At 39.1% G+C, this 20,731-nt stretch overlaps 1 protein-coding gene across 1 annotated transcript in view; it reads left to right on the forward strand.

The window, feature by feature from the left end:
* Positions 1 to 17,962: 17,962 nt before the first annotated feature.
* Positions 17,963 to 20,731, forward strand: part of COL9A1 (collagen type IX alpha 1 chain) — a 61,879-nt gene continuing 59,110 nt past the window's right edge. Inside the window, exons 1-4 of the mRNA XM_054279915.1 lie at positions 17,963 to 18,090; positions 18,417 to 18,490; positions 19,886 to 19,963; positions 20,099 to 20,231. Of these exons, the coding sequence (XP_054135890.1) occupies positions 18,077 to 18,090; positions 18,417 to 18,490; positions 19,886 to 19,963; positions 20,099 to 20,231 (299 nt within the window). The 5' untranslated portion in view covers positions 17,963 to 18,076. The remainder of the gene's footprint in view (positions 18,091 to 18,416; positions 18,491 to 19,885; positions 19,964 to 20,098; positions 20,232 to 20,731) is intronic.

Genomic DNA, 20,731 nt, shown 5'->3' on the forward strand with positions numbered 1-20,731 from the left:
AAAGAGATCTAACAAAGGTGTGTCTTGTCTAGTCATTGCTTTAGGAGAATAGAATGTACAGTCAGTGATGTGTTATTGCCTGCTTTCTGTCTGAGCTGGATTTTTAAAAAAATGGTTTTTTAATTTTTTACCATTTCAAAAAGGGTATAGGATAATGAATATGCTCTTTCACTAACTAGTCTAGTTGATTGAAGATGTATAGAAGGAGAATGCATACATGAAATGCTGGGAGGAGAGATGTGTCCCATTCTGATGTTCTAATTTTGATAATTTCAATAAAGCAGAAATTCCAAAAAGTAGAGCTCTCTCAAAAATATTTTCTCTTCCACTCTGATAACTTCTGTATTGCTACAAAAATACATTCAGTGAATGCTAGGAAAACAAATATCTGACAATGAAGCCACTAGAATTAAGTGGTAATTGTCAATATGGATGCTTTCTGTGGCTGCAGGTCGAAAAGTGCTCTCACTCACAGACTTGCCTCCTGTTTCCTACAAACCCAGAAAAAGAGCTCTCATATCCTGTGTGAAAAGAGCAAATTGTAGCAAGAGTTGTATGATACTCACAAGCATCCAGGCCCTGAGAAACAAAGCCATTTGTTAAGATGCAGGAGGAAAAATATTCAAATAAGAAGAGAAGGCAGCTATTAGCCAAAAGAGTGCTGCAGTTTGACATGCATATTCTGTATGATGCAGATCAACCTAACTCAGAGAGTCTGTACCTTATGTAAGAATGAGAAAAATGACAAAAGTGAAGCAATATCTCTGCACTGAAGAGAGGCTGAAAATACTGGCACTGCATATTTTAGCGAGAAGACAAGGATACATGATAAAAAATATCTTAAAAGCACGTGTAAAAGGGAGAAGTGTCAGGACTACTCTTGCTGCAAGATAGTGAAAGAACAAGAAGATAATTTACTATTTAATTCCCCCCTTTCCAGCTCAGCACAGGAAAAGCAGCTTTGTGGGAGTTGCTCCCTTACTCCTTATTCCTTGCCTGTCAGTGTCTCATGCTCTGTTGTGGGTGATAAGGAATTGTAGCAGACGACTGACAATAGTGCATTGTCAATAAGCAGAGTTTTCTACCCACTTAAAGTTACAAAGGAGCCAGGGTAAATCCCTCTGGAGAAACTGGAGGAAACAGGGCATCAGTCCTGACCAAATCTCAGTCTGATCCGTTAGGATTGCACATTCACACTCTGACGTGCTGTTTCTATATTTGAATATAAATGTATAAAATTTTTTCCTGTCATATTACATATTTGGTATACAGAAACACAGGGTGCTGTTTATTAGGAAGAACTGGGAAGGCCTGCAGCATAAAGCTGTATATTACAGTAAGTTGTTAGAGAAACAGCTGCTATTGGAAAAAATAGGTGACTCTCTTAGCTGTGCACTTGTGCATAATTTTTCAATTTTAAGTACGCATTCTAAAGAAAAAGATTGTTTTTTTAGAAAGAAGTTATTTTCAGCAAGCTGTAACTTGGCCAGATCTAAACTGATTTTCATCAACAGATTAATATAATTTTCCTCTCTGAGGGATATTTTGCTAAACTATTTTCTAGGCAAGCAATTGCAGAACTGCGTCTATTCGAAAACATACATATGTACACATACACAAAAATAATTACAATATGTTTCTTTACTCATTTAAGATCCATAATTGCTTTATCATGGGCTACAGTGACTGGCATCAATAGGCAAAAATCTTCTGGAATGAATAAAGGGAAAAAGAAGAACATAATGGGAGCACTTCAGCATCTCTCTGAAAATGTTTACAGCTAGAATGTTGCTAGTCAAAATGAAGAAAAGCACAACTGGCCCTTATTTTTTTTCCCCACAAATACAGGTTTTTACAACAATAAGCAGCAAAATGACTTGTGGATTTTACTCTATAATAGGCCCATCTGAGTTTAATTAATGACCTCTCACAAGTTGTATAGAGGATCAGAACATTACAGACACTGGAATAAGAGTATCCTATGCAAACCACGTCTAATGCTATTTTGGACCATTGTACTTGAAACAGGCAAACAAAGCCCATGAGGATCTTTTCCTTGCCACATTGTATACAGGAAGTGAATGACAGCTAAATCCTAGCAATTATGACAATTATATCTTTATCTTAAAGGGTGACCATAGGAGTATGCAATCTGCAAGGCAGTCATAAAGCAACTGCCATCTACATTAATAATAATAATAATGATAACTGAAGATGAAATAGAATGTGACCTGCAGCAAGAAAAATGTGAGTGACATAGGGAAAGTTTCCATGGGAACAATATAAAAAATTCTAAAATATCTCTGCGTTCAGTGAGAAAAAAATTTGTTCAGGCATAAGCTTGTCTCACAGCAGAGGGCCTTTCACAGCTAATGGGCTCACTGAATAGGTGCTGCCCAAACCCTGTTAGCATCACTGCTTATGTTTAACCTACATGTCTGCTCTCTCTGTCTTCCCTCCAGCAGCTCTCTCTGTCTTCCCTTACAGCATCTGCTGTGCAAGCAGCAGGCAGAACACACACAGACCAAGCAGGCACATGAAAGAATCCATTACTTATTCAGGGGGCTTTTATATCAATGTGTCAATCAGCTATTTTGAAATAAATGTTCCTGGGCAAGATCCTAGTCTTGTCTACATCTCTAAAAATTGAGATACTTCCATTGATTTCTATGGAAATCATGGGGACTAACTGGGGAAGAGAATAAAAGAGAGCAGTAGTGAAATGTCTAGTGCATGCTTGGAAATGTATAAATCTGTTAAATGTCATAAACATGCTTGGTTTTGCCAAACACTGGTATTTCTTCACAGAACAACTGCAGCAGAAACAGTGCAAATCTGAACACCCATTTTCCCGGCTGCTTCAAGTGCTTTATATTGTCTTCCTTTCATATTTGCTGACTTTTAAATTCTGGATGGATTTTTGTTTCTTGATTTTCTGTCTTCGTGTGTTTTCCAGGCTGTTCACCTGGGTCTCCTCTTCCATCCCCCAGCTATTTTTTCAATCTTTCTTAGCATCCCTCTGAGCTTGATTTTTGTTCCCATTGCTTTGTAGGCAGCTCATGGACGTTAGTGCACAGTTACATTAGTGTAGATGCTCTTCTAAGACAGTGATCTTAGAATGTAGAGAGGGGTAGTTTCCATCACAGTCTGGGTAGCACACAAACTTCTTAGACTCAAGGTTTCACACAGAATGAAAATACCCTTTTTCCAAGGCTCTGTTCACTAACATGAATCACATCCTAGGAATCATCTAAATTTTCCCTCTCCTTTACTTCTCTCATATTTGTGCCCTGACAAAAGTCTAGGTTTTTTCTTTAGAAAAGGCAAAAAAAGGTTGCTCTTAAATCTACCATCTCCTGATCTCTCTATGTTTGTGATTTTGCGGTTTCCATCTCCTAATCTTTTTGATACCAGGAATTACCCCACCCGTCACCATCCACCTCAGATCCTGAAGCTTTGTGTTTTGCTTCCAGAACACTAGCCCTTTTTGGAGTAACTTCCCATAACTATTATTGAACTACATGTTCAATAAGTTCAATAACTACATGTTCAAACTCCTCATTTTCTGGGCTTTAAATAGCAAAAAGACTGCATACTCTCATGATGTAGCAATTATTAAATCACTAGGCATAACTGCAGCCAACGTCACTCTCAGACAAGCTATTCCCTGTGGACACAGTATCTTCCTTTGCATGTTAAAATTGTTTTGTGGGGTTTGGCATTAAGGTTTTTTCAGGGAGATCTGGTGACTCTGGATGTATCACCTAAAAATCAGAGGCCTCTAGTGGGGGCCATACTTCATCTTCATCATCATCATCATCATCATCATCATCATCTAATTGTTTGGCTTGGAAGGGACCTTAAAGGCCAGCTACTTCCAACTGTCTGCCATGGGCAGGGACACCTTCCAGTAGCCCAGGTTGCTCAAAGCCCCATCCATCCCCTTGCTGGAAGGCGGCTCTAAGGTGTCCCTGGACCCTTCTCTTCTTCAGGCCCAACAGCCCCAGCCATCTCAGTTTGTCTTCACAGGTGAGTGCTCCAGCTCTCTGATCATCCTCAGGGTCCTGCTCTGGGCTTTTTGCATCCTGCACACATGTCCACCTTCCTCTTATGTTGGGGCCACAGAGTGGATGCAGCCCTGCAGGTGAGGTCTCACCAGAGTGAAGGAGAGGGGAAGAATCACTTCCCTCATCCTGGGAGTTACTTCTCTTCTGATACTGTCCCAGCCTGGCTTCCCTCACCCCTGCCCTGGCTCAGGACTCCATGTCAGACCCTTGGGGCCATCAGGCCCTTCCCCAGCAAAGCCCCAGCGGTGCCAGGCCTGTCCTGAGGGACCTCCAGGGGGTTGTCAGTCCTTGGTCAGTCCTTGCTCCTCGAGGCAGACTCCTTCCAAGGCCCTGTTCCCTAAACTGTATCGAGTATCTACCTTCTCCAAAGCAGCTACATAAAGTTGCAAGTCATTAAAGACTCATCACCACCAATATTTTCTTCCATTTTAATCTTAGCCTTTTGGAATAGGACTTGCATTTTTTATGGTTTCTACAAAGCAGTTTGAACAATAAGTGTAAAATTTGTTCTAGCCCTGAGTGTTTAAAGGATAAGAGAAGATAATACATTTCTCATTGCTGCTGGTACAGAGATGGGCAAATTCCCTAAAGGAATCTGCTCTCTCTGGAGACTGTAGTCCCTTCACCTGAATTTGGTGTTCTGTGCTGAGAGCTGCAAGCAAAGGTCACAATCCAATATTTAGCACTTATCATTTTCATTTCACTTCCAGACGTCCAGAGAAATGGAAATCTCAGCTAAATCATGTAATATGGTGTGTGTTCTTTGGGACATCTGTTTTAAGGTGGCTGATAATGAGGTAAGGAACAACGTCCACTGATCTTGCACAACTGTTCAATGTCTTTGGATGGTTGCATCCAAAAGGTAAAAGATGCAGATGTACCAGTGCTTGGGGGATTTACATGATGTGCCTACACTGTGCACTGTAAACATAAACTCTGGTCCAACCCTATATGCCAGCTGTGCACTTTGCTCAGGCCTCAAATACATTTCAGAATGGTAGAAAAGTGACTTTCAGGAACTACTGGAGAAAACCTGCATTGTATGTAGATACACACTAGTCCTGAGTGTATATTTATTCACAGTGTAATACTCCATATTTACCCAGCAAGAAAAATGGTATGGATCTGCATTTCAGAATGCTGGGTGTCCCTCAGTTATCAGCACACTATTTCACTGAGTAAGTAATGATGAATTCAGCATCCCTGACATTTATTTTTGAGAGATTTTATAAGTATCAATAAATGCAGTTATAATTCAGTGAAGAAAATCTAACTCTATCTCTTTTTTACCACTTTTAAGAACATGTCAGACCATAGAATTTGAATGTGCATACAGCATGGTATGTACTCACTTATTTCCTTACACCTGAAGCATTTACAGTATTTTCTTGGCCTCTTTGCTGTGAGATACACATTTCTATCCAAGTAATATCTTTCTATTTCTGAATGTCGGAGACACTCTGAGATTATTACTGCTCTGGAACACGTGATAATTTACAGACACTTCTACCTTTGGCTTCCACCCAGTGCAATATACCTAAGAGAAAAATCCACAATAAAGAAAAAACCTGCTTAAGCTGCAGTGTCTCAACCCTGGTTGCAAAACAGAAAGATGTGGCCAGCAATGGGTGATGCTAGTCAAATAATTCTTTTCTTTAGCTTTTTTACCAATTTATGATAGCTGGTTGAATAAATTTTTAGGATTAACTCAGCAGAGGGCATTGGGAAAGTCTGGAGACTCTTGCACAACTAATGTGTTCCATCAAGCCCATTTCAGTGTGTTTCCTTTTTTTCATACTGGTTTGAAGCATTTGTACAAAAAGTAGCATTAGATAACGCTCCCAGGAAATTCCTAGGGCAAATGTTAAGATTATGTAACAACTGAAATGCCCAGCAAGTTTTTTTTAAAAAAGAATACAGAAAGCAAGAGATTTAACTGCATGCATACTCAGAATTCTAATTTTTCTAGCTCTCCTCCTCAAAAAGGATCCAGGTTGTAGAATTAGTCAGTGAGCATAAAGAGAAATAGACATGGCTTAATGCCTCTGGGGAGCAAACAGGAATACGCTTAAAATCCTCACCTACAACTCAAGTATCTGCCTCAAGACCTGAGGAAATTTCCTCTCTATCTTCGACATCCAAGACATGGAGTCCACCCTGGTGATCAGGCCTTCACACCTCATCTTGGGAAGAATAATCAGTTCCAGCCTTTTCAAATCAACAATTGGTGTGGTTACAGGTGATGCTACCACCACACCTATTTTGTAAGCAACAGCCATCAAGTCTGCCCAGATGTCCAGCATGTATGGGATCAAGCTTCAATTTCTGCTTCCATCTATAGGGAGTCACTGAAGTCCAGCCATTCCATGTGGGCTCCTGGCTCACTGTTTGCAGAGAGAGATTCAAGATTCACCAGGGCAGAAGATAAATAAAGGAGCATGGCTTAACCATGAGAATTTGGAACTAAATCCCAAAGGAATGGATCTTGTTCCATTGGTAAGGCTGGGAATGGCCATCAGCCCGCAGCTCTTTGTCCAGCTATCCCGGGTCAGTCCATGATCACTCTCCTGGCTGTTGCACTTGCATTTGTTTTTCAGAGTTTTTCACTTGTGATAAGGCTATTACTGTGTTGCAAAGCAAATGAAAATTCTTCAAAATCCACAGTATTAAGCCAATAAGAGATGTCAGCTTATAGAAAATATGGGATCACAATGGCAAAATTAACTAAATATTTTTTTTGTAATTAAAGGGTGGGCAATCATTGACATGCTTTTATTATTCCTTCCAAATACGCAGTGAGTGCAGAAAAGAATGAAAGGTCATCTACATCAGATGTGTAATAGTTAGCATAAGAATGTGTAGCTTACTAGTGTTTGACAGAATTAATTGTTCTGATATTTTTGCAGCAAAACTGTCTTTGAGCAAGGTGTAGGTAATATTAGAGTACTTGAAAGCAAAAATTAAAAAAAGCACATTTCTTGAATACCTCAGCAGTATAACTAAAGATAGAAACTGACTTAGTGTGTTTTAACAACCTAAATACTCATAATTATGAAAATGGCCAATAATTAATTCATGTCTGAATATATCCATCTGGAATTGTCAATATCAAGCAGTACTAATATGTGGCTAGAACTAATTTAATTTATAATGAATGAATAGCATGGTGTGAGAATCTGAGCATTGGTGATTGTAAAACTCCATCTGTTGGACAGATAAATCAGTTCACAAATTGGGTTGCCACAGGCAGGTTATTAGTGCCCTCTTCACACTGGAAAAAAAAATTCTCAGTTTGGATAGCTTCCTTGCAATGAAGCTCTGCTTTTCTTGGACTCACTTATGCCAGTTCTGATGAAAGCCCATTTATCTGGTATAATTGTGTGTGTATATCTATATATACACACTAAAACTTTTCCAGTATAAAAATGTCACAAGAAATCCCACACTCTGTCATTATTATGCCAGGAAAGGCTTTTCCAATATAGACCTGAACTCATCCTAAAAAAAGTTTTCCACAGGCGGCATTAAATGAGATTATGGAGGAGGCTTAAAGACACAGATAACTTGAAAATAGGAAATTTCCTGAAAAAACCTATTGCAATTTCACAGAACCAGAGGACACTGTGTGTCAAATTTGAGCTGCATTACCTTGAAAATTGTGTTCAGTGCCCTAGAGCATTATTCTCAATTACATCAAAGCATCTGCAATACTCTGAGAAATGTCCTAGAGCTACAGGAGACAGCCTGACTGACAGTGAATGTGGAAAAGGCTCTCTCCCATATTTATATGCTGCCTGTGTCGAGCAGTTTGCTGGTAGTTCTGTGCTCCAGGACTGCTAAGCAGTTCAGCTGCAATGCTGGAAGTAAGCATATTTATGAAGTATCCACGTGAGACAGTAAATGAATGGTGGAACAAGTTGTCCATCCTTGGAAATAACAGAACTTGACAGGTCTTCAGCACCTGAGATTAGCCCTCCTCTGGGCTGGGGAAGGACTGGAGGAACTGCAGAAACCCCTGTGAAGCTGAACTAGTGTATGAGTCTCTGTCACACCTATGGCAAACTCACCATACCCCAACACAAGCAGGATGTTTGTGCTCTTCTGTCCAGTACCTTCATTATTCTAAGATTTCGCTCAAGAGAACTCAGACCTAAAATGATCCTTTAAATTGCTAACATAAGTTAAAATATTCTTAACAATTTAAACACAACTGTCTGTCTCAAATAGAGTATAGTACCCAATAGAGTGCTGCTCACATGTACCTGTGTTTTCCAGATGGATTCACAAGGGCTTGAGAGATACTGCACTCCTGGAAATCATCTGATTATGCTCAAAACTGTTAATTGCAGGCAAGCAGCTACTTGCTCACTCTTTCCCACTACCTAGTTTTATTCTTAGCCTGGAAAGACTTTGGTTAGAAGAGACAAGGTAGTTAATTTTCTGTGTCCAATTAGTTCTTGGCTTTCTTACAAAGCTTCCAGAAGGGAAGTGAGTGATTTTGCAGTGGGGTTTTTGTCTGCCAGGGATTGGCCTGGGATCATTAATTCATTTCACATGGACTATCAGACAGGAGATACTAACAACCTTTATTTCGTTCTGAGTAAGGCTGAGTGCTGACCTAGAAGAGGCAGAAGTCCTCTCCCGTGGCTAATCCCCCCTTCCTTGAACATGCATCTTCCCTTTCAACTATTTAAAGTGTGCTGTAAATCTTTGCAGCAAGTGGCTGCTTTCTGGAGTGGCTGCAGCATGCAACACTGTCTGCATAACCCAGGCAAGATCTCAAGTTTTGTGAAGAAATGTGTTTGATGGTTCAGAACATTGTAGTGAGGTTATTTTTATTTCCTTTTTTTTTGTGTGCATAGTTCCTTTGGATGGAGATGAGAATCCTGCACACAGGAGACATTCCCACTTGGTTTTTGTGGGGAGGCACCTGATTCTTGATTTGTAAACCATAATAGCAGCTAGATTTGAATGCTCCTCTTCCTAATACTTTTGCTGGAGGGCTTTTTTTAGATTGATACTTAGTTTAGGAAGGTATAAGAACAAAGTACCATCTCAACTGTAAGCAAAGTTAAAAAATCTTGAGGTACTTAATGTGAAGTTGTACTGTTAAAAATATTTACTTCAACCTTACATAAAGAAATTTGACCAAAAGACACCCAGAAAGTATAGCATCTTTGGATAATCAACTTATTAAGGTTTGTTGTACATGGAGCCCACTGGTGGCAAAAAAATCTGAATTAAAAAAATAACAACAGTTGTCTTGGGCAATCCAGCTATAGAACATAACAAAATAAATGAGAAAGAAACAAAAGAAGTTCTGTGACATTTGCAGGAGTGAGTGACTAATTTACACATGACAACAGGAAATATCTAATCATGTATGAGATGCAGTTCAGAAAATTGCATCAGTAACATGGGAGACAGAGAAGTTTATACCACTACATAATCAACATGTATTTATTTACAGGCAGGCCACCTTCCTCCTTCAGTGAGTTGCAGTAAAAGATTTGCTGATCTTTTTTAAAGTCAACCATTAAGACATGAATCAAGATGAAGAGATGGTAAACATTTTTCTGCTCAGACTCTTTTTCTCCTTTTTTTTTTGTTTTGTTTTGTTTGTTTTTTTTTTTGGTTTTTTTTTTTTGTTTGTTTTTTGTGGTTTTTTTTTTTTTTAAGAAAAGATTCTCATGTATTTTTTCCAGAAGAAATATCTTCCAGATATCACTGTAAAATGTTGGGGTTTTTTTTCTGAATTCATGTGGTCTTGCATGTCTCTTAAACATTTCTCTTAAAGTGAGCACAAGATTCCTCACACACTTGCAGCAGAAAATACCTACTTACAACCACACAAACTAGATGGAAAAAAACTATCAAATCACTTGTTTGTGGTAGTGAAACTCCTTCTCACATTTATTCTCAAGGGCAAGAGAAGGAGGAATGAGGCAGATGGAGGTTCCAAGGTGCTCTTCATATGTAGAAGTGGAAATCTGCTTGAACAAAGAGTGCAGTCATCCTGAGAAGTTCTGGAGTCTCTGCCCTTGGAGATACTCTGGTCCCAGCCTGCTAAGGCCCTGAGCAACCTGCTCTGTCTCTGAGTGTGATTCTGCACTGAGAGGAGGCTGGACCAGGTGGTATCCCTGGATCATTCCTTCTACGCTTCTACATTTTTGGGTTCTTTTCCAACATCCAGTCTGTGAGGTGATCTTTGAGAATCCTCTCTGGATACAAGAATAAGACTTCCATCCCAGTATCTTGCACTCTGAAAATATTAGGAAACATAAGTAAAATATTCCTTTCCTTCTCAGACCTTGCTTGGCCTTTTTTTTAAGTGTACTACTATGTCTAAGTCCTCTGAAATGTGTTCTGGGGTTACAAGGGCAGTCTTTCCCTTTTGAATGTTCAGTATTCCAAATTGTTTAAGTATTAAAGGAGAGGAGCAGCTGTATCATGTCAGATCAAAGGTCCATCTGGTCCAGTATAATTTCTCTGGTCAAGGTAACAGTGGATGCCTAGAGAAGCAGGTAAATGTAGCACAAGTACACAGGAACATTTCTCCTATGTGTTTTCCCAGCCAGTATCTCTTTTTGGTCCCATAAAAATTTTAGCATTTTCAATGGTGAATACTAAAAGTGGTGGAAAAAAAAATCTCACCCCTCACCTATGAGTGGTATGGGGAAGTGCTGTTTGTTGCTTATTTTAAAAATTCTGGCTTCCATCTCTCTTTGTAAACTTAGTCCTTGTTCTGCAACAGAGTGACAACTGTCCTTTACTCACTTTACCATAGTGTTTAGACTTCATTAGATCTCATGTTTTTAGGCTTGAAGAATCCTCATCCATTTAATTTTCTCCCTACTAAAACCAGTTTGAACCTTTGATCATCCCTGCTGACCATGCTTTATACCACAGCAGTTTGATGGTTTCTGCTTTCCCTAATTTCTCCTAACATACAGTGTGTTTTTTGCCCCCTGCTGAGCACTAAGGTATGCTTTCATAGCTCTGCCTCTGACAGCTGACACATAACTTTCTACAACAGTAGAAACCACCATAAATTTAGGATAACTTGTTCACTATTATTTCTTAATTATTTATATGGGATTTGACCTGCTATTTTGTGAAAAGCTTACTAGGTATTTTGAGAACTTCCAACAATTTATACCATCAGCTTACACTGAACCACAGAATCACAGAACTACTGAATCACAGAACTGCTAGGGTTGGAAGGGATCTCTGGAGATCATCTGGTCCAACACTCCTGCCAAGGCAGGGTCACCTGGAGCAAGTGGCACAGGAGCACCTCCAGGCGGGTTTTGAATATCTCCAGAGAGGGACACTCCACAGCCTCCCTGGACAGCTTGTTCAGTGCTGTGTCACTCTCAAGGTAAAGAAGTTCTTCCTCATGTTGAGGTGGATCTTCTTGTGTTTTGGTTTATGGCCACTGTTTCTCCTCCTGCAATTGGGCACCATTGAAAAGAGTCTGGCACCAACACCTTGGCACCTGCATTTGAGCTGTGTCCATGTATCAATAAAATCCTCTCTCACTCTTCTCATCTCTAGCTCCTGCAGTCTCTTCTCATAAGAGAGATGCTCCAGACCCCCATTGCATTTAGGGCTCTCCAGTGGAGCTTTTCCAGTAGCTCTTTGTTTTTCTTGAACAGTGGAGACCAGAATTGAGCACAATATTCCAGCTGTGGCCTCACTAGGGCAGAGCAGAGGGGAACAATCACCTCCCTGGACCTGTTGGCCACACTCTCCTGATGCACCCCAGGGTACTTGGCCAGCCTGGACACAAGGGCACACTGCCAGCTCAATTTTTATTGCTTGGGTAAATTTCAAATGCTCATTTTTATTGCTCAGGTAACTTCCTTTATCTGCAGATGTAACCTCTCCATTATATACCTGTCTTCCAGATCACATTTATGAATATTTTGAATGGCACAAGCTTTTGTACAAGTCTCTGTGGGACTTCACTAATAAGCTTCCCTCTGCTTTGAAAATTATCATGAAATTTGCCCTTTGATTTCTTCTTGGTGGTTTTCATTTTGGCAGCACACTGTTCCCATTGTGGCATAATGTTGGGTTCACTGGGAGAAAACAAAAGGAATAATGTTAAAAAAATTTTGTGGTTCTTAGTTTTTCTCAATGAATTCCTGTCCAGAAGAATTTTTTGCAACTCAGTAGCTCTGTTGAGGTCAATAACCAGGTGTAACTGGAAGTACAAAATCAGTGCAATGAAATTGCAAACCTTAATTATATAGATTTAAATACTTACAAGCTTTGAATATTATACTTCAAGTATTTAATTATTGTGTTGTTATATATTTATGTCCTTTATATTTCTTGTAAGAAAATAACAATTTTTCAAATTTGGAACAGTTCTTTTGATACAGAACATGTCTTGAAGATGAAAATATATATTCTAAATGTCATCAATTCTATATAGAGGTCTGTGTGTGCCAGTTTTCTGTGGTCTTAACACCCCACTTTGTTAATCACAGCTTTCATTTCAAAATGAACAGAGCACCCTACTGTCCCCATCCCAGAGCTGTTCAGGTAGTCCTTAAATAAGCATGAAACTATACAGTGGTGTCCTGATCTGTGAAAATCCTGAAATTACTTCGAGAAAATCAGAGGACTTTGCCATTTTAGAAAAATCCTCATGGTCATTGACAATGTGAAATAGCTTTTTTTTTTTTCCCTTATGCCACAAAATTCAGAATTTGTGCCATAGAATTTGCTACTTTGTGTAAATGAGTAGCCATGTACATGCATTTCTTTTCTTTCCCACCCTGTCAGGGTCTTTCATTCTGAGAGATCCTGATGGATGGGGGGAACCTGTCCTATCTCTGGGTCCAAGCAGCTGGAGCTCGACTGGGCTGAGGACAGGAGGCAGGATGCTGAGTCTGGCCAGGGGAGGCAGGCAGAGAGGTGGGGAGAAAGCCTGGTTTCTGCCTCAAGTAATCAAACACTAATTTTATTTTTATGAGTATTTTTACCTATGAGCTGATGTTGTGATGTTCATGTGCTGGTGTAAGAGAGGAAAAACCTGATCCCATTTCAGATATTTTCTTACTGGTATCATGATCTCTTTCAAAGGGTATTTGATGACAATAAAAGAAATTATGCTTGCTGCAGTCTTTAGAGATAAATATTAACAGAACTAAGTACCATCATGTCAAAAATTACAAAAAGTTCAATTAATGTAATTTTGGCTAGAAAAGAATCTTAATATATTTAGAGGTATTGGAAGAGAGAACAATATAGAAGAATATTATCAAGACTCATTAAACTCTGACTGAAAATACTTCCAAATTTGGGGTGGCTTTTTGTTTTTAGTTACATGAAATTTGGATCTAGCTCTTGGTAGTAGTATTTGCTATTATAAATGAGAAAATTTCACTACATTTTATAATCAACAAATTAATAAATATCAGAGCCCATTTCTGATATTATTATAGTTTTTGAGAATGTGTGTGATCAGTAGATGTGTAAGTGAGGTTAGAGTAATAATCTCTGCTGAAACACAACAGTGCTCATGGCAATATTAGCATAGTTGCACTTGAAATCTGTTTAACTTTTCTCTTTCTCTGCTGTTCCACTGGAAAATTAATTCTGCTGTATTTAGAATAATCTGAAACACTGACTGTAACATTTGGGGAAAATTGCTGTCTGACACCCCTGGAGACAACATACAAATCTTCTGACCTAGAAAGAAATAAAAATAGGAATGATGCCACAATATAGACTTTGATCCAAAGTTAATGGGAACTGCAAGCCTCATCCACAGAAAGAATTATTATGGCAAGGGGACATAGAGCTAAGATGGAAGTTTGTCTGGCTTCATACAGAGATCATCTCTATTTGTGCTCCAAGAACACTCCTGAGGGATTTGTTGAATTTTGTACTCTACATTGGACAGCCCAGGTGTTCACAAATTGGCTGCAGGGCCAGTACAGTGAGGTTCACCTGCAAAGAGGATCGTGCTGAGGAGATGAGAATCTGGCCCTAAGAATTCTCAGGTTTCTTTGAGTGACCTCTACTAGAAAGAAGCTGTTTGGTCTTTATGCAAAACAGCATCTGACAGCTTGGAAAGAAAAGCTGTTTTTCTTCCCATGCCAAAATTCACACAATTCTAGACAGAAAAGGACATTTTTATGATGAAGGTAAGAACTTATTGGATAATAGATTATTTGTTAAATTCCAATGATGTGTTGGAACCTGACAAGGATTATAGTTTTGCTATCAATTCAATTACCCTACACTTGAGGAAGCTGGTTTAATTATTTTTTGTTGGTTTAATTAAAAGGCGCTTAAGTCAGTGCAAGTTTTGCCCCTGATGTCAGTGAGATCAGTCCCAGGTCCAAGTTACCTTAACTCTTAGCATGATTAATAAAGAGTAGGTGTTTCAGAAATGCCATCATTTACAGCCACCCAGTTAATCTCAAACTGAGAGAGCCAAACACAATGTTACAACAAACCTACTCATGTTAAGAGTGTGCTATGTGCTTATCCTGAGGTCTGGTAAAATTCAGAGAGAGCAGTGACCCCTATGAAGGTTGGAATGTATAAAGTGGATTTTTTAAATTGTAAACTGAACAGAGAATGTGGCCATAAGAGGCTGAAGTCACATGAAAAGACCGAAGGCACAATTTAGAGAAGGCCACATGGGAGAGGAGTGTCTGTCTCCAGGAGATAGGCAATAAATAAGAAGTAATTCCTCTCCTCTCCTCTCCTCTCCTCTCCTCTCCTCTCCTCTCCTCTCCTCTCCTCTCCTCTCGAGGAGCCACGAAGGGCTGGAAGCACGAACCACTTGGTTCTTTATGGGATCACTCACACAGGCAGAAGCTCCTCTTAAACAGGGGCAAAAACTAGACTTCCTCCAGTTCCAAAGCTTGTTCTTGAGACCCCAGTACCTGCACATGTGTCACAGATACCTCAGGGGAAGAACAAACTGGCCTAGGTCCTTCTAAAAGTTCTGCTCAAAAGTGACATTGAGCTGCTTCAAGCCCAGACAGAAAATACACATCAGGAAAGGATTTCCCCCTTAATTTAGTCATCCTAAATTGCTGTAAATTCAACCTTCAACTGAGAAACCTTCTTATTTGCCACGTGGTCTTCTCTAAATCATGCCTTTTTTGTTTTTAGCTGGATAGCAGCTTCTGAAAGTCCAACTGCAGCCACCTTGCTGCAAACAATTCACAGAGACCAGGCTTTATATCTGCAAGAGAAACTGGGTCTACCCATTTGCTATTTCTCTCCAGCCACATTCTCAGAGACAGCTGTTCTCCAACTCAAGCCACACAGATGAACAGGAGTATGGAATGAATATGGAATAAGATATTTGAGGAATGGAATGTGAAGTCAGGTGTGTAAGAACTTCTCCACATGCTAATGAAGTGATCACCTTCCTACATAGCTTATTTTCAGGAGTCAGCATTTGAGCAAAGTCACCACTGTTTTATTCATCCACATTCAAAAGATGAGCAGTTAGTGTTTAGATGATGAATCCCTGAGCAAGGGATCACTGAGGTTTTCTGAAAATAACTATACTGGCCCAATTCATAAGAAGAGAAAACTATGAAGTGATGTAGAGTGACATCGAAATAGATCAGCTAAACATGAGTGTTAGTTGGTTGGGGACTGTCTCTGTGATAGCAAGATATGTAAGATACATACTCCATCTATCCCACTTTACATTTTTTTGAAATGGGAGTAATATTGGCTAGGTCATGGGGCTATTAAATTTGCTGCCACTAGTCTGTCAATTAGTATTTTTCTGGCTCTTTCAAGGTGATGTGATAGTTATTAGTAGAGCATCTAATCAGGAATTTCATCACAGACTGTGAGTTTTCCTTCAAGAGCAAGACATCAAAATGCACAGAGGACAAACAGAGGCTATTAGTCTTCTAAAGAATTTTTCTTTTCCCCACAAACAGAATAGTAAATGTATTTTCCCAGCTTTAGTTACATACTATCTCCCATGCTTTATTTCAGTAAAAATGTCTTTTGAAGATCCTGTATTGGAAAAATACTCCAGACATAAAAGTAGTTCCACCCTTGAGAAATGTTGTAATGAAATGCAAGCAAAATTAGATTATAGATTGCCCAGAAACAGAGTATATGTTCTTTGAATTTCTCTGAACAAGACTCCCCCTCTAGGAGAGGATGATGGGCATGTGAATTACCCCAGACACAATGGATGGCAGACATCTTCACACCATGTACCAAAAAACATTGCTAACTTCCTGTAAGGTGCTACTAATTAGTTCCATATCTAACTACAGAAATGGCTTTTTCTTTCTTAATACCACCTCAAATAAATTGGCAATACTAAGCAGTCTCAAAGGCAAAGGAAATGCCACAGCTTATAGACAACAAATGAGATGGTTTGGCACTTGACTCTTTTCCATTCCTTCACAGAGTTTCTGGTATTCTTTTTAAGTCCTGGGTGCTCTCTGTCATTCCTTCACATGCCGGGTTCCCCTTTGTTACAGCTTCAAGTGACATCCATGAACTGTTCTTCCTCCAGCTCCCTATGGACTCCTTTCAGGCCCTATGGCTACCATTGGATGCCACAATGGAAATACCTGCAAGGGAAATCAGGCACTTGGGTGTGTGGTGATTTGGGGAAGCTTCTTGTGAGATCAAATTGATACTTCACTTTTTTTTTGTTTTTGAACTCACAGAGGTTTCATGTGACAACCCTGGTGTTGATATGTAATGTTCACAATTGTGCTGGACCACAAGGGTCCCTGGGTGTATCTTTGCCTTGAAGGGTGAAAAAATGGTATCACTAAAGCTTCACTGCCTTAGGCATAAAAATCAGACATTCATGGCAAACTGTTCATGTGTGTGATCCAGCCTCACCCTTTCTAAAAATAGATTTTAAAATTGTAAACCACATTAACATTGAAATTACCAATACTGGGAATGTGATTTACAGCTAATTGGGATGAAGGGATAATACACTACCCAGTTATTTATCCAGACACTTATCAGACAGCAGAGGTTATTGCATTTCCTATATTCCACACTTTGAAAGATCTGGAAATTTAGGCTGTTATTAACCACAATATCAGTAGTCTAGAGAAGATGAAACCTTACAAATGTGATGTATAAGAATAACCTAGCATACTTTTCCATACATACATGACTGTCGTTCCTGTGAGAACCTTCTGGCTTTTTATTATAATTTCCTTGATCTTTGCATGCATACAGATTTCAGTTTCTCTCTCTCTTTTTGTATCCGGGAGAACAAATATGAGTAAATGTCTTTGTGTGTCCAAGTATATGTAATCATCTCTTTGGAAAGGGAGCGCTTTATCAATGGCAACAGAACAGGAGTCTGCTTAATAATAGTACCTATGTGTATGCCTTGGAGGTTAGAATCTGAGCAATGAAAACCCTTTTACATAACCTGTTTTATTCAGAAAAACCAACTGGAACCTCACCAGACAGGCTTCTCATGATGAATAAAACAGTGAGAAATGGAAATACCTTCTTTATAGGGCAGGGATTTTCTTCTTCTCAGAACTTTTAGTCTTAACACCCTATCAGGGCCACCAGCTTCCTCACACCTCCTGGTCCATATAATTCTTTCCCCTGCCTGGCTGGACAGCAGATCCCACCATTCAGAGACTCACATTTTCCGAACTGTGAGTGAAACGTGAGTGAACTCACATTTTCTGAATCTCCCTACCCTTGTGCTGCTGAAAGAAGCAGACTTTAATTTGCTCTCTTGGCTTCTTTATATTCAGCTGGCTCCAGAGGTCCGCCCTCAGAGCCCACCAGGACCCACATGTCTGTCCAGCCTCCACCTCCTTCCCTTGGAGAGATTAAAACCAGCCCAGCAGCCTGCACCTCCCTCTCTGCAGGGTCCTGGTGGGGCAGGAGCTGCTGTCTGCACCCTCTGCTGCACTCCCCCGTCGGACTAATGAGAGGGAAGCAGGCAGTGTGACGATTTACCCTGCGCATTCACATGAGAGAAGTGAAGAAATCCAGCAGTGAAGATGAAAAGCCACTGGTAAGAGAACAAGTGGGATTTGGAGACATCTGTAAATAAGAGATTAGAACAGTGAAAGCTGTCCTTGCCAGCATTATACGAGTGGACTACAACAGAAAGAGCTTTCTTGACATATTTTATTATAAGGCAAAAATAAAATGTTGTCATGTAAAGAAATTATCTTGCCAAAGAAATTGTCTTGTCAAATCTGTTAGCAGATCCTTAGGTGGTATTTTATCCTTAGGTGGTATTTTATATGTTTAATATGCATGGCTTGGGGGAGAAATTTAATAACAGAACCTGTCAGAAACTATAGATTCATGCTGGAGTTTTCTTTCTGTTTACAGGAAAATTACAGCTTTCTTTTACCTGTGTAGTTTTCTGTGGTCTTTCATCTCAGCCACCATCCAGCACCAATCAAGTAAGGAGACAGACTTTATCTACATTTTATCTTTGTGTAATTTTGAATGTCAAAAGAATTATTCTGTGTTTATTCAAAACTAAAATCCTCTGTAACTAGCCATCACACAAAGTGAGAGCTGTCTATGTGCATTTATATATGCATGAATGGGTAGAAGGATATATATGAAAACCAGGAAAAAAGAAAGAGCTATGTGTGTTGCTTTAAATTTGCTACTAGATGTATTTTTAAGGTAAGGATTAAAATCTGGATGTAGATGGCAAATACAGGACACAAACCTTCCCTGTCTTTCAGTGCTTCTAGTTAGATATTCTGCTACATGTGGCAATAAACTGGTCCTACTTTATTTGCTGGGCATAAAATGTAAATGGCTGGATGTCAGCCATGTGTCTCATCAAAGAATATAGAATGAGGTCTTTTCTAAGGTGCAATGTGTCAACCTGAATGTTCTCTTTAAGCCTATGTTGTCAGAAGGAAACCCACATTTAGGGTTGAGCCTTTGCAGCACACAAGAGGCTCTCTGTAGGTTAGAAATGCTTCTCCTTCCAGCTTCCACTCTTCATTTTTCCCTACCCACACTCTGCTAACATTTTCCAGATTGACTTGGTACTAGACTTGTATATGGCTCTTAAACTCTTCAAATAAATGCTTGTTTTTCCTTCTTTAATTCTGGGTATCTTGTAGGTCTTATGGCCATGACAAGGTTTTTTGATATATAATATTCTGAAAAATAGGATTTTTAGATTTAGTTTCCTCAAACAAATTTCTTCTACATTCTCATTTTGGTAAACAAAAAGGTCTATAAGGTCTTCTTGCCACCACATTACATTTCATAAATGTTTATTTCATGAATGTTCATTTTCTGATCAAATCTGCCACAGAGGAAAGTGGGAAAGCTTGGAATACCAGAGAGGATGGAAAAGATGCCAACTGATTCACAACAACTTCTTTAGTTGGCATGAGGTTTGTTTAAGTTTCCCTGGGAGTAGAGAGACTGTTGATTTAGGTAACTGGCCTTTTTTTTTTAAGTTTGCTTGAACCACAAAAAGTTACAACCCAAAACCTCCTTACACAGCAGTTCTTCTTACACTATTACTATTTCTCAACAGCTCTGCTAGAGAAGAATTATTACAACACTCTCATTTAAAGGCTTGAAAAAAGATCAAATAGCATATCAAGTTCCTGTTTTTAATTTGGAACTCTCTAGAAAAAGATTATTATTTTCTTATACCTCTTACTTTACTGAGTACAGTTTAAATTATTATACACCTCTAATTATTATTATTTATAGCTCTGTTTAATTAATAATAATCTTACAGTTGCTTCCATTGATTTTATACGGTGATCTGTGGCAATGTGCAGGTGCATGGTTAGTAAATTCACCATTTTTTGCAGGACTTCCAGCTATTCTGGGTGCCAGTCACAGAATTGATATCTGCCCAACAATCAGGATTGGCCAAGATGACCTACCAGGCAAGTAGCACCCTGACTTTTTCAGGAAAAAGCTGCTGTTAAAAAAAAAAATCAGGTTATAGTCATCTCTGTGACAGCACAATTCTGAAATAAAATGAAAGTTACATTATGGATATGTATACTTTTTTCTTACAGGCTTTGACCTGATTTCTCAGTTTCAAATAGAAAAAGCTGCTTCCCAAGGGATTATCGAGAGAGTAGTGGGATCCACTTCTCTACAAGTAGCTTATAAATTGGGACCCAATGTAGACTTCAGGATACCAACCAGGTAATGCCTTCCTTGTTACGCTTTAAAATATAGATATTTTGCAATTTTATCTTTTAAGTGGTAGATCTCCCATCAGCTAGATCACCTAATTTAAAAAGTTTTCAGAAGAGGAAAGAGGAATTGAATTTTTTTTTTCATTGCTACCACCAGATCAGACTGATTCTGTAGCAGCAATTTCAGGGACTTCCCTCTAACCACTGATATTGCTCAGAGTGCTTTAAGATTTGCTGATGCTAAGGGATTCACCTCTAGAAAGCAATGTCAGAAGTTGCTGATGATTTGAAATAGGAAGGCAAAAAAATGTAACAGGAGGAGAGGGAAAAAGTTTTCTTAAAATATTGACACAAAGGGATCTTTCTGAGCATGTGAGGATTGCAGAGATGAGGTAGGAGAAGAACTCACTGATTCTGAGGTGAGGGGGTTTTTCATTGTGTGCTTCTTTTAGGTAACAGGTACATGAATGGTCACTTAATCTATAAAAGTTGAAAATTATTATTTAG

This window comes from Melozone crissalis, unplaced genomic scaffold (assembly GCF_028551555.1).
Source record: "Melozone crissalis strain CALT ecotype California unplaced genomic scaffold, PUWL_Pcris_2 ptg000027l_1, whole genome shotgun sequence".
NCBI lineage: Eukaryota > Metazoa > Chordata > Aves > Passeriformes > Passerellidae > Melozone > Melozone crissalis.